At 41.5% G+C, this 17,584-nt stretch overlaps 2 protein-coding genes across 2 annotated transcripts in view; one reads left to right on the top strand and one right to left on the bottom strand.

Annotated features, from left to right (window-relative positions):
• The first annotated feature begins 896 nt into the window (after positions 1–896).
• elac1 (elaC ribonuclease Z 1) lies at positions 897–5,340 on the top strand. Its single transcript, XM_061261337.1, has 3 exons — positions 897–1,441; positions 3,035–3,514; positions 3,945–5,340. The coding sequence occupies exons 1-3, from the start codon at positions 1,285–1,287 to the stop codon at positions 4,421–4,423; spliced, it is 1,116 nt and encodes a 371-aa protein (XP_061117321.1). The 5' UTR covers positions 897–1,284; the 3' UTR covers positions 4,424–5,340.
• A 1,097-nt stretch (positions 5,341–6,437) lies between these two features.
• pomt1 (protein-O-mannosyltransferase 1) overlaps positions 6,438–17,584 on the bottom strand; it is a 27,377-nt gene continuing 16,230 nt past the window's right edge. Inside the window, exons 13-20 of the mRNA XM_061260612.1 lie at positions 15,094–15,190; positions 13,669–13,761; positions 11,941–12,061; positions 10,810–10,907; positions 9,442–9,555; positions 8,009–8,135; positions 7,365–7,542; positions 6,438–7,005 (exon numbers count right to left, since the gene is read on the bottom strand). Of these exons, the coding sequence (XP_061116596.1) occupies positions 6,831–7,005; positions 7,365–7,542; positions 8,009–8,135; positions 9,442–9,555; positions 10,810–10,907; positions 11,941–12,061; positions 13,669–13,761; positions 15,094–15,190 (1,003 nt within the window). The 3' untranslated portion in view covers positions 6,438–6,830. The remainder of the gene's footprint in view (positions 7,006–7,364; positions 7,543–8,008; positions 8,136–9,441; positions 9,556–10,809; positions 10,908–11,940; positions 12,062–13,668; positions 13,762–15,093; positions 15,191–17,584) is intronic.

The following is a 17,584-nucleotide window of genomic DNA, read 5'->3' as shown; positions in this document are numbered from 1 at the left end:
AAAGCAGAGAGAGTTCGAGGACTCGGCATTTTGCATCACAGTGGATCTGTAAGTCATTTATGGCAAAGCCTCAGTATAAACGGCTCCACGGTCACAGGCACTGACTATTGAAATAATACAAGATAATTGCCGAGAGAAAATCCATCAGGGCGGCGTGGATGGTGCAGTGGGTAGCACTGCCACCTCACAGCAAGGAGGTCCTGGGTTCGAATCCCCGTCGGCCGGGGCCTCTCTGTGTGGATTTTGCGTGTTCTCCCCGTGTTTGCGTGGGTTTCCTCCGAGTACTCCGGTTTCCTCCCACAGTCTGAAGACATGCAGGTTAGACTGATTGGAGAGTCTAAATTGCCCATACGTATGAGTGTGTGAGTGAATGGTGTGTGTGCCCTGTGATGGACTGGCGACCTGTCCAGGGTGTATTCCTGCCTTTCGTCCAATGTGTATGCTGGGATAGGCTCCAGCCCCCCTGCAACCCTGTTCAGGATAAGCGGGTTAGGATGATGAATGAATGAATGAATGAAATACATCAGATTATACTTCAGAAAAATGTCACAATTGGGTATGCTGTTCTGTACTTGACGAACGACTTGTCATTTGATGCAGACCTGATAACAGTATTCTGGGGCATGTGCCCAAATCCAAGCATAGGTCCCTGATAATACATATCTTTGTGTTATTCTTATCTGGACTCCTAAAACCACACACTAGTTTTTTTTTTTAATCAGGGGGATACAAAATTTGTCATGTAGGGCATAGTCCACGTCGTTCTAGTGAGGTTATGCCGTTGAGATGGAATCATGCTTTTCAAGGAACCACTGTCCGCTGTATTGTAACCTCCTGTGCAGTAGGTGGTAGCAGTGTATACACACAGTATCTGTCACTACAATTGTGCACGAGAGTAGTTTTACATTATGTGCGTAATTATTTATTTTACTAATTATTTAGTTAGGTACTGACTAGTCCAGATATCACTAAAACCGTAATAATACATTGTATAGTATGCAGTAAAATAGATATTAGCTGCCTGGCTGGCTCAGGGGTGGTATAATTTGCTTGCTAACATGCGAAGGAACGACAGCTTCACCGGGTTCACCGGGAAGTTCACCGGGAAGACAACGTGTCTAAGGTCTAAATGCGTGTATGGATCGGTTTCAAAGGAAGATAGCGATTAGGCTATCCAATAATTTGAGCAATGCTCACCAGAAAGTTGTGTGACAATGTGCGTAATTTGATAATGGTGTCGCTAAATTCATAGCTAGCTAGCTAAGTTACATCGCTTGTTGAAGCATGTCTATGGACCTAACGTTCCTGGGCACGGGTTCAGCATACCCGTCTCCACATCGCGGAGCCTCAGCTCTAGTTCTCCGGACTGAGGGAGATTGCTGGCTCTTCGATTGCGGAGAAGGGACGCAAACACAGCTCATGAAAAGCCAGCTGAAAGCCGGTAAGTTACGTTCCTCGCCGTCTTTTTGTGTCGTATGGGCTGGTTATGGTGCATAACTATCTGTGCTCATGAGAAATATAAATAAAAATTCAGTCAGACCAGAAACAAGTAGCGTTATACTTGTCCCTGATTCTGACAATAGGCTATACAGACGGGTGACGTTAAAGGAAAAAGCTACATAAAGTGTCTTAGTAAGCTATTTGGCCAAAACGAGCCGCCAGAACGGCTTCAGTGAACCTTGGCCAAACTCAGCTTGCGGGGAAGGAACACGATTCTTCCAAAATATATCCAAATAATTTGGTGCTTTGATGATGGTGGAGAGCGCTATTGAACACATCCATCCATCCATCCATTATCTGAACCCGCTTATCCTGAACAGGGTCGCAGGGGGGCTGGAGCCTATCCCAGCATACATTGGGCGAAAGGCAGGAATACACCCTGGACAGGTCGCCAGTCCATCGCAGACTATCGAACACGTCGGTCCAAAATCGCCTCCATGTGTTGAAATCGGTATAAATGTTGTGACTGTGAAGGCCATCGCATATCATTCACATACTCCTCATACCATACAGTGTCCTGTGGACGGGGGGCATTGGTCATCCTGGAAGAGGCCACTCCCATCAGGATAGTAGTGTTCTCTTTCAAAGTCACTTACATCTTTTCCTCTTGCCATCTTGATGCAAAATCAGGGCCACTGGGCCCCAAATTGTATACATTCCAGTATGATAGGATGTTAATTGCTTAATTCGCCCTGGATAAGAGCGTCTGCTAAATGCCATGTAACGTAATGTAATGTAATGTAGAAGCATATGAGCCATTCCACTCCACCTCAACTAAAGTGCTTCACAATAAATTGAAATGAGATAAATAAATGGGCACAGAAGCATTCAGTATATTTAAAAGAATTAATTGTGACATCTGGCAAACTTTAAATGGCTCAACCGGGAAAACAAAATGGGGAATTTATATCTCATAATTGTCTACGATCACACAGAAAAAGATAAAAATCCAAGAGGTACTGTAATGCAACCTCCAGAGTTGGCATGGAATGGTCCATCTGCATCCATTATATTTCTCCACTTATTTATTCAGGTTGTTTCTTGAATTTGTCACCTGCCTGTACTTCTAACTTTTAACGCTGCATTCTTCCAATTGCATGGGAATGCAATGTTGTTTTATGTGCATGCATTTTAAATCCATACACACGTGTGGGGGTGTGTGGTCGGCCCTGTGGCGTTTGGTGCCGTAGATGCAGACAGCTGCAGTATGGCACCGCACCCCTGAGGAGTGTTTGGGTGGTAACCATCACTCTAAACACTCTGGGGGCGACATGGCTCAGGCAGTAAGAGCAGTCGTCTGGCAGTCCCCGCCCGCGCTGTGTCGAAGTGTCCCTGAGCAAGACGCCTAACCCCCATTTGCTCCTGACGAGCTGGTCGGAGCCTTGCATGGCAGCCAATCACCGTTGGTGTGTGAATATGTGTATGAATGGGTGAGTGAGAAGCATCAATTGTACAGCGCTTTGGATAAAGGCGCTATATAAATGCCAACCATTTACCATTTACCATTCTACTGCTGCGTTTGTTTGTCCTTCAGGTCGGATCAGCAAGGTGTTCATCACTCACCTGCATGGCGACCACCTCTTTGGGCTTCCGGGGCTGCTGTGCACCATCAGTCTGAACCTCAGCCCCTCGCCCACCCAGCCCCCCGCTTGTGTGGACGTCTACGGCCCCCGGGGCCTCAGGCACTTCCTGCGCGTGGCCCTGAGTCTGTCCGGCTCCCAGCTGCTCTTCCCCTACGCCGTGCACGAGCTCCAGCCCACCGCGGACCAGTGTCCCCCCGAAAGCCAGCCGGCTGATGCGCCGGAGGCTTCCGCCGCCGAGAGCTGGCACCCGCAGGAGCGCCCCGGTCGGACCATCCCCCTGGACGTCGCCCGCGACTGCTACCCTCTCCTGGAGGACGAGCGATTCGTGGTGGTGGCGTTCCGGCTGTTTCACCGCCTGCCGTCTTTCGGGTTCTCCGTGCAGGAACGAGACCGGCCGGGGCGGTTGAACACGCAGTTGTTGCGGGATCTGGGTGAATCATCTCCTCCATTTTTAGATAGATACCTTGTCTTAGCCATCACAGAAAATGTCCTGTTTTCATTCTGGGAACACTGTTTGTTTTCAGCAGTATGTGTGAAATGTGATTGGCTTAACCCTTTCAGTATCCAAGCCCAATATGAAGTGGCTACGCCCAAATCCCAAGGGGTTTTGGCTTTGGTTGAGAGAATTTAGTAGGGTTTTAATAGGGGCTCAATCCAATAGTTTAGCAGTCATTTTGATTAGTTGAAAAGGTGTAAAGTCGAGAGTTCAATATCGCACTCTTGGGACTGAAAGGGTTAAAACAGTAAACCCTGAGACACAAGTTCAGATGAAGTTGTTGAATTCATTATGCACAGGGTCAGGGTTTAAGAAAAAATAAATAATAATTTTTTAAATCCAGATTACCCTCTTGTCTCTCTTAGGCGTGAAGCCTGGGCCAGTGTATGGACGACTGAAGAGCGGAGAGTCGGTAACACTGGAGAGTGGGCGGGTGGTGACCCCAGACGAGGTGCTGGAGGAAGCCATCCCCGGGCGGAAGGTGTGCGTACTGGGAGACTGCAGCGCTCTGGTGGGCGAGGGCCCGCTGCAGGCCTGCCGGGGGGCGGACGTCCTGGTTCACGAGGCCACGCTGGGGGACGGGCACAGGGAGCGCGCGGTGGAGCACGGGCACAGCACGCCCAAAATGGCCGCCGCCGTGGCCCGGGCCTGCCGGGCGCGTAAGCTGGTGCTCCACCACTTCAGCCAGCGCTACAAGCCCCTGAGCCTGGGCACGGAGGGCGCGGAGGATGACGTGGCCGAGCTGAGGAGGCAGGCCGAGGAGGCGCTGCAGGACACGGGCACGGAGGTCGTGCTGGCGGACGACTTCCTCACCATTCCCATACCCATCAAGAGGCTCCACTGACAGCAGCTTCTTTTGGCTTCCGTGGAGCGTAAAAAAGGCGCAGTGCATCTTTAGCCCGCCGTCAATGACCAGCACACGCATATGGTTTAATCGGCTAAAGGATTTCTCACTCTCTACCTCTGAAGCTGAAGCGGAGTGAATGTTTTGGTGCAAAATGGCTGCCATGCATCTCCCGGGGGTGCTTTAATTGTGGATAAGTGCTATATGAATGCAAGACATTGTTGTTATTATTATTATTATTATTATTATTATACAGGGTGTTTTTACCTTCACCTTTCTATTAGGACAGTCTGATTATTCAAATTAATTCTGTCAGTCATTACTCGCCAAGTCAACCAAGATGATTTCTGGACCCTCAGATTTTGCTCAGAAAGTTACAAATAGTAGTGATTTGTTGGAGGGTGAAACGGGCTAACAATATGGTGAAGCATGAGTAATATTGTGAGCTGGGCTGTTGCAGGTGCCACGAAAGCTTGTTTTTGGATCAGCCTTAATGACTCGTTTTGACCTTGGGAGTGATAATCTGGCAGTGTTATCTGTTTGCTGAATGGACCCTATGAAGAACCCATTTACATCTACTTTCATGGACAAGCAGGCTTGTGTAGAGGGAGGCCATTTTAATTTGTATCGTAATGGATTCCAGTACATTGTCTTAATTAAAATGAAATGTTTTGTGGAGATCAAAATGTAATTTTTCTTCATAAAAGTTGCTGTGCTGTACCCATAATATTACATACTGTAATATTACTGTACAGCTATCTGGAAATATGTTTAGTGTAAAACAATGGTACAAAAATAAGATTCACCAACGGTGTTTTCAAGGCAGAAACTCTTATCAAGACCAGCTTAAATTATTTTAAATAACATCCATTTGCATAGATGGATATTTCCCGTAGCAATTCAGATGCAGTGCCCTGCCAAGGAATCAAAGTAACCTTGGAGTTGCCATGAAGGGGTATACTTGGTCTGCAACAATGTTTAGGTAGGTGGTATGTGTCAAAGTAACATCCACATGCATGCCAGGACCCAAAGTTTCCCAGCAGAACATTACCCAGAGCATCACACTGCCTCCGCCAGCTTGCCTTCTTCCCAGAGTGCATCCTGGTGCCATCTCTTGGGCCACCTGTTGTCCTTCCTTGAACCACTTTTGGTACCAACTGCTGCATTCCGGGAACAACCTACAAGGCCTGCCGTTTTGGAGATGCTCTGACCCAGTCGATCACCACAATTTTGCCCTTGTTAAAGTCGTTCAGATCCTTACGCTAGTCAATTTTTCCTGCTTTCAGAACATCAACTTTAAGAACTGACTATTCACTTGCTGCCTAATATATCCCATTCCTTGACAGGTACCATTGTAATAAGATGATCAATGTTATTCACTTCACCTGTTAGTGGTATCAATGTTGTGGCTGATAGGTGCACATAACATTGCTGTGTCCCAAACATTATGGTGCCCAGAAATGGGGGGGGCTGATTTCTACATAGTGAAATCAAAATGTATAAAAATGCCCTTTTTAAAAATATGACAATGTGCACTTTAACCTTTTGCAGTTTGACAATGTGCACTTTTTAAAATTACAAATCTCACATTGTGGAGTACAGAAGCAAATAAATTGTGATGGGTCTTTTACCCTCCAAACGTTATGGAGGGTCTTTGTCCCAAACGTTATGGAGGGTACTATTTGGTCCTAGATTTTAGATTTCCAAACATGAATTCTCCAAAATAATACAGATAAATATTGTGAAATAAAATGACATATTAAAATAACATTAAGATTATCTGGATCCAGAAGCAAGCAAGACCACAAAAGTCAAACCAGCCAATTATTTTATAAAACTGCAGGACAGTGCACTTAGAGAATTTATGCAGTTTTAAAGGTGAAGAGTGGTAACACCAAATATTTATTCAATTTAGTCTTCAACTAACTGCTCTTTATAGTATAATTTCGATACGGAAAACCTTTAATTTCATTATTCTTTACAGAATCTTAGCTGTAAGGATTTTTGTTTATTTTTTCAGACCTACTTTCGCACAGTACTGTAGGGTTGTTTCCATCATGTTACAGAAATAAAGAAAATACAAAAAAGACATAAACCAAAAAAATAATTTAAGAAAGATGCATGATAGCGACCACCTTTAAGTTTGCAGTCATAAATGGACATTTGCATGGATACGCAGTGCGCTGAATGTTTGTAATATTGTTCAGTACCGACTTCCAAAGCTGTTTTAAAACATTCAAATAGGCATTAACAACACTAAGAATCTAGTGTAATCTTGCAATAAATATATATATATTTCCCCCCCCCGCAGAAATCACAGTTTCAGTCCAAATTAACATGTCAATCCATAGCTAAGCTACAGACTCAAACGGTTTCCAGTGCTCTCCCCATGTTGGGAGGCGTGTGGTCAGTGTTTACGCAATAGAATGTCCCAAGTGTCCTTCCAGTGCAGTGAAGCCAGCTCTTCAGAGCTCAGCTCTGGCTGTCCATAGGTTAGGGGACTCAAGGTTCGGTAGGACAGGTATACAGAGAAAAGTCCTGCCATCAAGATTCCATCAAGGGCACGACGATGAGAGGGATATCTGGTATTATTTGGAAGATGAGGGAGAGACACAAATGAGGAGAAGGAAAGGGGGGCAGTGAGAGACAAACATGGAGGAGATAACGTGGGAGAAAGAATCAGAAAATCGGAGAACTAAATGTAAACCTGAGAGATTCAGTATGAGACATTGGCAAAATCAGATGACAATCAAAACACTTTGGATTATGGATACATAATTTGCACATCGTGCAGCAAAAATGACAAATGCTTATATTTCCAAATTCTGCTGATATCATACTTCTGTTAGACAGCTCTGCAAGACCACAAGAAAAAGATTTTCTCTTAATAAGATTGCAGTATGGCCCATGTTCCCAAATGCTCAGACATCACGTTACTTACCTCAGGATATGTGTGTGTAGATGTTCTAGGACAGCAGACAGCAGCAGAATCTTGAAGATGAGTGCTGGCAAGTAGTGGTATAGAAAGAGAGTCTTCTCCATGATGAAGAAGGGCAGGTAATTCACTGCCCACCCCCCACCACACACTATACCAACCTGACTCAACTGCCTCCATGTTACTGGGTTTGTGGAAGAGAGGTGTGAGAATGAAAGTGAGAAAGGGAATATGTTAAATGTTTTTATGCAATTTCCTGAAAAAATGATCCTCTTTTTCAGTATTCAGTACAGGAAATATTCCACACCTGTGTGAACTGTGCTGGGGGATTCTTCTCCGTTAATAATTAATCCTGGTGACTAACAGGGTTATAATTTACAGCAGTGGCTTCACAAAGTATTCAGACCCGTTAAGTTTTTGCATACTTTATTGAGTTGCAGATTTAATTTCAAATGGATAAAATAGCACCAGCACTTGAAAGTTGTGGCCTGGTGCATCCTGTTTTCTCTAATATTTAGATATAATATTTTTTCTCACATATTTAGATTTTGATCTCAACTCCAAATAGCTAAATCTAAGGTACGGGTTAAACATTTTAAAAAGCCTTTGTTAATCAATACTACATCTGTACTTGAGATTACACTTTGTACCTTCAGGAATGTCCTCCATTTTCCTTTGCCGCCTTAGCAGATGCCAGAGGAACAAAGCAGCAAATATTGCCAGGCCGAATGTGGCTACAGTCCATGTGAAAATATTCCCAATCAGGTGGATCTGAGCCTGAAAGAGAAAATCACAATGAAAACTTGGTTACGACAACTTGTCAAATATTATTTTCTTGTGCCTTTGTGGCACAGACAATTTGACTTGCATTTAAGCCCAGGGATTTTTCAATTTTGTTTCTTAAACTGCGTTATTCTAATTTCCGAGAAGAAATCTCCGCAGCAAATACATTTGAATTTACAGGTACAAATCAAAGGGGGAATTCTCTATTTTGCCGAACCATATTTTAATTTGTCTTTATTCCTTGATGTACTGTAGACGGGATGCAACAATATGCATAGTGTAGTTCTGTTTATTATTTAGTCAGCCTCTCTCAACCATTTGGTGCCAGAGAGTGGCAGATGGGCTCCCACGTGAGTCAGATTCTGCACAAGGTTTCTTCCTATTACAAGCCAGGGAGTTTTCCCTGCTCTGGTCACTGAGAGGTGGGTAGTAATGCACTACATTTATCCATTACATGTATGTTTTTAAATAAATTGTACTGTTTTGATGGAGGATAGTTTTTACTGAATATTTGTAAAGGAAAAATATAACTTTTATGAGGTTATATTAGGCTGCATTTCTGTTCATATGAAAAAAAAAAAATGTATGCAATCTTAAGTTCTGTTGAATTTGTTACGAGTTTGAAAGGGCATGCAGGATTCAAAAGGAACTGGTTGTTACAATGTTACAATGTGAATCGTTTCAATGATGTGTTTACATTGTTTGTCTGTTTGAGTCAAACTTGGCTAGCATTATTACAGCTAGCTATCAATGGCCGTGAGGCCTATTGCGATCATGTTTCTGCAAAAACATCAAAAGAACCAGATCATAAGAAAGCTGAATAAAACAAAGATCCCAAAATTATTGCTCACAAAATCAGGTTGGAGAGTGCGTAGGCCATGTAGTATATTTCTCAGGATGAAGTAAAAAGTCTCTTTGTGGTACCCAAAAACATTATTTGAACAAGCTCAAGCTAAAATACGCAAAATAAAGTCATTATTCCGGCATTATTCCAGCCTCTCGAGTGAATAGCAATGGAGTAAATTCCAGCATAAGGACAATACAGAAGGCTGGTTACTGCTTCTGAAGCAAGCACCACTTCATGAGAAAAGATGACCGATGTAAATTTTCATTTATTCAGTTTTCAGTGGCACCAGCTAGAATATCAAACTCTATCTGAAATCAAAACATAATTGAATAACAGATGAGACTGATTGAAAAGTCTTCATCAGTAGTGTATAAGAAGAGTGTCAAAATACAGGCAAATGAACAGATGAAAAAGTAGGTAAAGAGGTAAGGAAAATGTAAAAATGAGACTTACATTGTTGGAAGGGTGGAGCCAGTATGCAATGTTGGTGTCCATCACCACCCATTCCATAGGAGAGGAGCTGTACTTGTGTTCAGACACTTCATTCTTCACACTTAGCATCTTCCACTGCAAAACCAAAATGTAAAACCCCACAAACACAGACATGAGAGTTAAATCACCTTCATCCATGGATTTCCACTATCCCAGGCACTGCTGGCTGCTAAGGTAAAAAGCTAAAAAAGGTGGCTTGTCCAACATTCAGCATCCACACCAGCCTAATTTCAGAATACAGACTTTGAAAGTGAATGTTGCAAAACAAGGTTCTTGAAATAGCCAGAAAAATAAATCAGAATCAATTTCAAGGCTTTTATTTCTAAATTATAGTGGGTTTGTAATATAAGCTAAGGGGAAAATCTGACACTGATATGCAGAACTGCTAAAGATCTACAGAGGTAAATTCAAGCAGTGTACCTGGGTGTCCCTTCGAATCTATCCAAATCTATCCCCCTAATCTATGCAAATATCTAAACTGTGAACTTCTGCAAATCGTAAAATAAACGTATATTTTCCAACAGTTCGGAAAATGATGTGAATAGGGGGCTCCTTTCTCCTTGTTAAAACTCCTTGTTTTACATGTGATACAAGTTAGACTGACAGGCCTGTAGTTTCTGAGATTGGTACGGTCCCGTTTGTTATGTATTGGTATTATATTGCCTTGTTTTCAGTCATCTAGTATTTACCCCCCATCTCAATATTGGTATTGAATATGCCTTCCGGCCTTTTAGTACACCTAAGGTATGAGCAATATATTTATTCTTATACAATAGTTCTCCTTTGTTATTCATAATGCACTTTAACTCCGTTTCCTACTCCAGTATTGAAAGAAATGCTGAGGATTACATTTAGCAGTTTGTGCAATTAGCCTTTCAAATAGCCTTTGGCTAACCTCAGTCATTTTTTTAACCTTAGCATGCATATAACAATATTCAGCCTTATTACTCTCAGTACTGTCCTTTTTATACATCTTATACAGTTTATACTTTTCTTCACACTTTTTTCCGGTTTTTCTCCAGTTTCTAAAGACTGTCTAAAAATACTTGCCAGTGGTTTAAAAATGATCTCACTGACCTCTTTGAGTACCCTTCAGGGCCTGCTGCCTTATTTGTCTTTAGTTAATGTAATTTATCCAGTATTTCTTTATCCCCTCTCTCAATATTGGCAAAGACATTCTTAGTATTGGGTATGCCTTCTGGCCTACTCGTAACCTCCTCCTTGGTAAAACTCTCAACAAAGTAGCCATTTAAGTTAAGAATTCTTGTGTCTGAGAGGTTTTGCACAATGAGCTGTATTTCACAGCTGTGTCTATTGCAAAGTGCTCACCTGTAGCTCCATGAACTTGGCCATGAAAGTGAGGTTCCGCCGAACGTGAAAGTGTGTGGGTGAGTGCAGCTCCAGCTCCCTCTCCTTCTGTTCCTGGCCTACAGTGAAAAACAGACAACCATACTCATAATCAGTAATAATCAGTGATTGAGGTTCTTACACCAGTTAGAACCCTATCTAGAACCAGTTAGAATCTAGCTTCACTTAGAACCCTTTTGCCTCCAAAACATCTTGAGTTCCCACCACCTCAATAAGGTGCTTGAAAACATTCCTTAGGGCATCACACTGTATTCTCCGGCCACATATTCATGTTGAAAACCGCCACTTCCCGTTGGAACGAGATCTGTGCCCATTGGAGTAAACTGAGTTGTCATGTTTGTGGATGCGAGTGATGTGGTTTGTGAGGATACATTATCCTTTTGGAAGTATCCCTTTGAAAATAGACGGATGTACAGTACTGTGCAAAAGTCTTAGGCACCTGTATAACGTTCTGTACAGATAAGATTCTCTCCAAAATAATTCAATGAATTAACATATATACGTATATAATAAAGTCTAGGGGGCCTAAGACTTCTGCACAGTACTGTATATAACAGCAATGTACCAGGTCAGCTAGCAAACTTACTGTGAGGCATATTGTGGCATTCTCTGAAATCCCCTTGAGCTCAAATTGACATACTTTACAGTACAGAAACATTACGAGAGTGAATGATTACATATTTCGCTATGTGTACCACAGTGTGTCAATTGCACACTGCGGTTGCACAGTGCGGTTGGTGTTGCCATGGGGGGTGGGAGTTAAGAACTTTGCTGAAATGCTTTGTATTCATTCTTCATTAAATAAAAAAATGTGATTGCAACAACAAAGAAATGTTGTCCCGCAGGCTCCCTTGCTTCCTCATAGCGAGGTGGATCCCACTGGGACAGCCAATCGGCAAAAATCATCCGTTTAAAAAAATGTTCATTTCATCAGAGTACTACCAAGTTACAAGTGTATAACTAGTGTTTTATAGAAACTAATCGAGTCGTGCTGCAAATAAATGCGCCCCATTATTTTCCTACATTTTAAAATTTGGGCTGAGAAAGACGGAACGACAGGATGGCGTGTCAACAACGCATGAAATCTCTTACTTGTTCCATAGCGATGCTCCTCCACATTCCATATGCCACTTTGCTGATAGCCCGTATAAGACTTATCTCCAACCACCTCCAGCTGCCTGAAACCCCAATCCGGTAGGGATGACCCACTGAGCTGTGGAACAACAATAGGGAAGCAAATTTAATGCGTTAGTGAATACAAAGCTAAGGAACTATTACAAACAAAGTACCAGTACCAATCCCCTGGTAATTTTACACCATTGGTTTCATGTTTAATTTCATGTCATCAGAGTGTACAGGACAGTTTGTGTGTATGTTATTTAAAGGTTATTTTAAAGAGAGCGCTTATTTTCAAGGTTAGCTGGACAGTCTACAAAATGGCGACTCATTTTTATCATTTGTCAAATCCAGTACAGCAAGCACAGTGAGGCGAGGATACCATCACAACAGTCCTACGTACCACTTTGGGGGTAAGTGAAATAATATCAAAATAATAAAAATGGGTGCACTCAGTGAGTCAGTGAATACTATGAGTTATGTGGGTGGCTCATTTTGTGTCTTGAAAGGTAATGGGGCGGGGATGGACCAGTTCAGATCGAGGGCCGGGTTGTCTATAGAACAGCACGCCTTCTGCAAGCCGCATCGACTCACAGCTCCATAACCACCGAGGCGAGTGCAATCAGGGCTCTATTGTATGTGCCAATCCTACAGACCCTGCCGAGTCCCTCCCCCTACCCGCAGAGTGCCAACTATACCGCTCCGTGTGAGCCCGCCGCACCTGACTTTGGCAAACCCTGGTCCTCGGTATGAAACTGCATTGGACTGATGCCTGCATCAAGGTCCGATGCTCTAGCCGCACGCCACCGAGGCACACATTGCAGCCCTTTAACGACTGCATACAAAACAGCCGCTAGGAAAGTTAGGTTGCAAACCAAGAAGCCTTATCATTGCAGTGTACTAATTAAGGAATTCGCAATTAGTGTAATGTTAATAGCGTAAGCAAAGTCGTATTAACACCCCAGTCGATAGGTGCTCAAACGCTAACTTCCTCATTTGAGGTAATAGGTCTTGTTGTGTGTCTGTCTTTGTGGGAACAATTTGTGATGATTTGTAATGATTTTGTCAGTTAAGTTTAATTCATTGATCTTTTCACTTTGTCCAAGAAACGAATCCATGCTCCAAAAACTGAAACTTATGAAACGTTTAAAGGGGAGATGATGATGTCATATGAAGAACTTTTTTTTGTGGAAGCATTTGTATTACATACTATGAATGTAGATCAGACATTGGGACAACATGTTTACTATTTTCATGTTTTTCATTGTTCTGTTAACCCTATATCAGGGGTGTCCAATCTTATCCAGAAAGGGCCGGTGTGTGTGCAGGTTGTTGTTTTAGCACAGGACTAAGACAGCTGATTCTACTCATCAAGGTCTTGATTAAAGACCACGATTAACAAAAACCTGCACCCACGCCGGCCCTTTTAGGATAAGATTGGACACCTCTGCCCTATATAGTGTATTAAGCCTCCAAGGTTAAGATTCTTGTTAACTATATACAAAAACATTTATTTTTATATTGGCATTAATGGGACATTAAAAGGGTCCATTAAACGAAAGAAAACAATACAAAATATGTCATACATATGGTTCCACTTGGTTTTGGTCAAAAATCTGTAACAATGTACCTTGTTTCCATTAAGATTTTGGAAAAGTCATTCATAGCCTGATTAATCAAATTGGTCTGGTTAAACGTACGTACCTTCAGCATAGCAGAAGTGTTCACATGTACCAGCTGCACCTCTGACAGAATGGTCTTCCACACCTCTTTGTTTGACTCCCTGTTCACTATTTCCTGGCGAACAAACGGAATATAACTTTAGGTCCTCTGAAGACATTCTTTACATTTAAACACAAAATGATTTATTTCTGTGTTTACATATAAACTGACAACAATGGTGTCAGTGTACAATTCAAGGTGAATTAACATTCTGGGTAACGACCAATGAAGACGTTATGTAAATCGAACCTTACAAATGCAGAGTCATTGAAAACATCTGACATCAGGCACCAGCACTCCTCTATCGCTGCACAATTACAGCACAGTTTTTTGACAGCCCCTATCAAGTCTATTGTGACCAACAAACCCCCCATACAGTGCCAATATAGTGGAGACACTATATTGTTAATTAACCCCTTTGAAACCATCTTCTACTTCATAACTTCAGAGGTAATCAAAGAGACTTAAATAGCTTTATTTTGCAATGCAATGCGATAGTCACAAACCCGTAGGAGATGAATGTACACATGAATCATGAACATGACCGCAAGTATGTACAATCTTAGAGCACAATCTTTTGTTGCAAGGGGATTTGAACACTCAGTTGTGAAAGGCATTAATCAGAGCAAACCCTGCCACTATCAGCCAGGATACTCCCCTGGGTACGCTAGCACAGTGCTCCTATAGGCTAAGCGGTGCATCAACCCCCGCCCCAGAAAAAACGAACGTCTTTTACAGCCAATGTGAATAAAACAATATCAAATATATTTCACAATGCTAATAATTCAATGCAGTAATACGCAATACGTAATATGTATTTCTGAAAAGAGTGTAACTTTTTTTTCTTCTCTTTTTTGGGAGTTGACATTTCAATCCTCCACCTTGGTCTGGTGTTCTACATTATAGTATAGTATTTATTATGTATATTATTATTAATATTATTATGTATATTGTTATTATTATACATCGTCAGCTTTGGATGTGCACGGCCCTATATGTAACAGACAAGAGCGTGCGCACTGTGCAATTGTATGTGCACAAATTACTTAAAATCTTTAAATTGCACCCTTAAATTTTTTTTGTGAGGTTGTGAGGTTTTGTTTTGGGAGCGCTGTACTCTTGAACCCAATCATTTTTAAAAATGTAATCACCTGCTGCTCTATACAAAATAATTTCTTACAGAAAATTAATTCATGCTTAGCAATAGTGATTTGACATATATCATAGACTTAATAATTATAATACAGTTCAATGATGACAAACATTAATCAATAATAAAAAATACACTATAATATTTTTTAAATGATGAAGACATTCATGGTGTGAACACTTTTTGGTTAGTATAATGCATACTTGACAGGACATTGTCAGAAACAAAACTAAAATTAAATCTCTAAAGTCTCTCACCACTTTCCACAGGTTCTGGGCTGGCATTGATACATTGAAGTCAATATACCCAGACACTTCCTGTGAGTGAGGGCTCATGGGAGCTGCAACATCATGGCTGAAAAGAGGGTGAGCATAGAAAATGAACCCTTTTAGTCACACCATTTTTAACACAAAATTCAAACATAAAATGGTCACTTTTCTTGAAACCTTTCGACTATAGGTATAATCTTGATCTCTTCTGAAAGGTAACCCTTGGGTTGCTCAAACACACTGGAAGTTCTCTCACCTAAAACATTTTATTTTTTCAGTGGATACATATGTTCGTGACTGTGCCCCATGGGCTTAGAAACACAATGGAGCCACAGCCACAATGCTGGCAAATCCAGTTTCAAATCTGATAAAAAAATATCACCAAAAGTCAGCATTTTGCATAGTTTTTCTCTAAGCTAGGCGGGTTTCCAATCAGGTCATTTGGAAACTGCAAAAGGGCACTTGGTAACCAAATGATATTATGGGTCTTATGAGGTGTAAAATACTATATATTGTATACTAAATGCTCCTGGAAGAAGTGTGCTCGCTTCTCCCCCTAACTGTTACGCACTGGAAAAACAGTTCTTCAGACTTAGGCCCTGGAAGGTTGATGTTTTACAACAAAAAAAGTATTTTGTGATGAATAAGTCTAATGTGAAACAATGTGTGAATAGTTCTGAGGAGGAAAATCGTTTTATAATGTAGGATACAATCTATCGTATTTTACACCTCATGCACAACCCATAATATCATTTAGTTTGTGTCCTTTTGGAGTCTCTAAATGTCCTTTTAGGAAACCTGCCTAGAAATAGCTTAGCAATGCAGAATGCTCAATTTTGGTGATATTGTCATCAAATTTGAAAGAGATGTGTCCAGAATCTTTGCTGTAGTTCCATTGTGTTTCTTTTTTTATTGTTCAATAAAGTGCAACACAAGTGTTAGACATGGTGTTAAAAGACAGAAGACAGAACCAAACAAACAAAATATAACAAACCAATAAACACCCAGAGAGAAAAAGAAAAAAAGAAGAAAAAAAGGAAATTCAATAATACTTATTATGGATGGTGTACAGGCAGAAAATAGGCAAATAAATGTAAAAAAAACAAAAAAAACTGTAATGGGTGAAATCAGATGTTACAAATTTATCGATGAACGGATTCCATTCAGAGGTTTGTTTTTTAATGGAGGCAGATGCGTTTTTCCATTGATATGTATTCGATAAGTAGATTTTTTACAAAGTGTAATATTGATTGTGTTCCTTCATTTCAATTCATGAGGATAGTTTTCTTGGCGATGATTAGGGCTATGGAGAGTATTCTGCTGGATGTGTTGTTTAAATTCATGTTGGATATGTCTCAAAGTAAGCAGACTGGAGGGGGGAGTGGGATGTGGCAGCCAAAAAAAAGGGAGAGGTTGTCAGTGATGTCCCGCCAGAATAGTTTGCAGTCCCATGTGGCATGCATATAGCTGTCCGTGGTTTCTGTGTGCAGTGTGGACAAATATCAGAGCCTATAGAACCCATTTTAAACATCCTTTCCCCCGTGTAGTGTACTCTATGAATAATCTTGTATTGAGTGAGTTGCATGTTTGTGTTGATAGATAGATTGGAAGTCAGCACTGGGAGTCATTTGTAGGTCTTATTCCCATTTTTTTGAAGGGATGGATATTGATAAATCAGACATGGAAATTATCTTGTAGATTTGGGACAGTAGTTTTTTCTAGTAGTGATGTTGATCAGGTCTGATGTTAGTGGGGGAAGATCTAAGTTAGATGATTTAAGGTTGATTTTGGTCTGAATAGGGATTTGGAGGAATTTGAAAAAGTGATTCTCCCCAATGCCGTACCTCTGGACCAAATGAGGAAATCAGGATTGTTCCAGATGGGAGTGTGTTTGGTCAGTCAGATTCTGGTGTTATTTATTTGGTAAAATTTCCACCAGGCTTCTTGTGTTTTGGATTGTTGTAAAGCTAGTTTGATTCTAGGTGACTTGTTTTTCCATTAGAATTTTGAGGTGATGGATTCTAGGGACTTGAACCAAAAGGGTGGGGGCTTGATCAATAGGATCATTGAGAATAGGTAGTTTATCATGGGTAGTATGGTCATTTTGACTGTTGCAATTCTGTCTATGAGGGATATTGGTAGATTCATCCAATGGTGAAGGTTGTCCTCTACTGTTTTGAGAAGTAGGTTGAAGTTGAGTTGGACTAACTCTGACAGCCTAGGGGAAATGTTTATGCCTAAATATGTGATATTACCAGTGCGTAGAGAGAGGGGTGGCGTTTGAGCTGCCACATCCCAGCTAATTGGGCTGAGTGGGAGAATGGTGGATCTAGACCAGCTGATAGTGTAGTCTGAGACTTTAGAGAAACTGTCGATGAGGCGGATGGTTTCAGGTAATGAAGAGGAAGGATTTTGTAGGTAAAGTAGAATGTCGTTTGCTTAAAGGCTGATCTCATGGTGTATTCTTTTTTGTTCGGAT

This window comes from Conger conger, chromosome 11 (genome assembly GCF_963514075.1).
Source record: "Conger conger chromosome 11, fConCon1.1, whole genome shotgun sequence".
Taxonomy (NCBI): Eukaryota; Metazoa; Chordata; class Actinopteri; order Anguilliformes; family Congridae; genus Conger; species Conger conger.
This window is presented reverse-complemented; position numbering and strand designations above follow the sequence as displayed.

Excerpts from the sequence above, each read along its gene's own strand:
- elac1 (XM_061261337.1), top strand. The coding sequence starts at position 1,285 with ATGTCTATGGACCTAACGTTCCTGGGCACGGGTTCAGCATACCCGTCT. Across the intron at positions 1,442-3,034 it reads GAAAAGCCAGCTGAAAGCCG|GTCGGATCAGCAAGGTGTTC; the intron begins GTAAGTTACGTT and ends TTTGTCCTTCAG. Across the intron at positions 3,515-3,944 it reads GCAGTTGTTGCGGGATCTGG|GCGTGAAGCCTGGGCCAGTG; the intron begins GTGAATCATCTC and ends TGTCTCTCTTAG.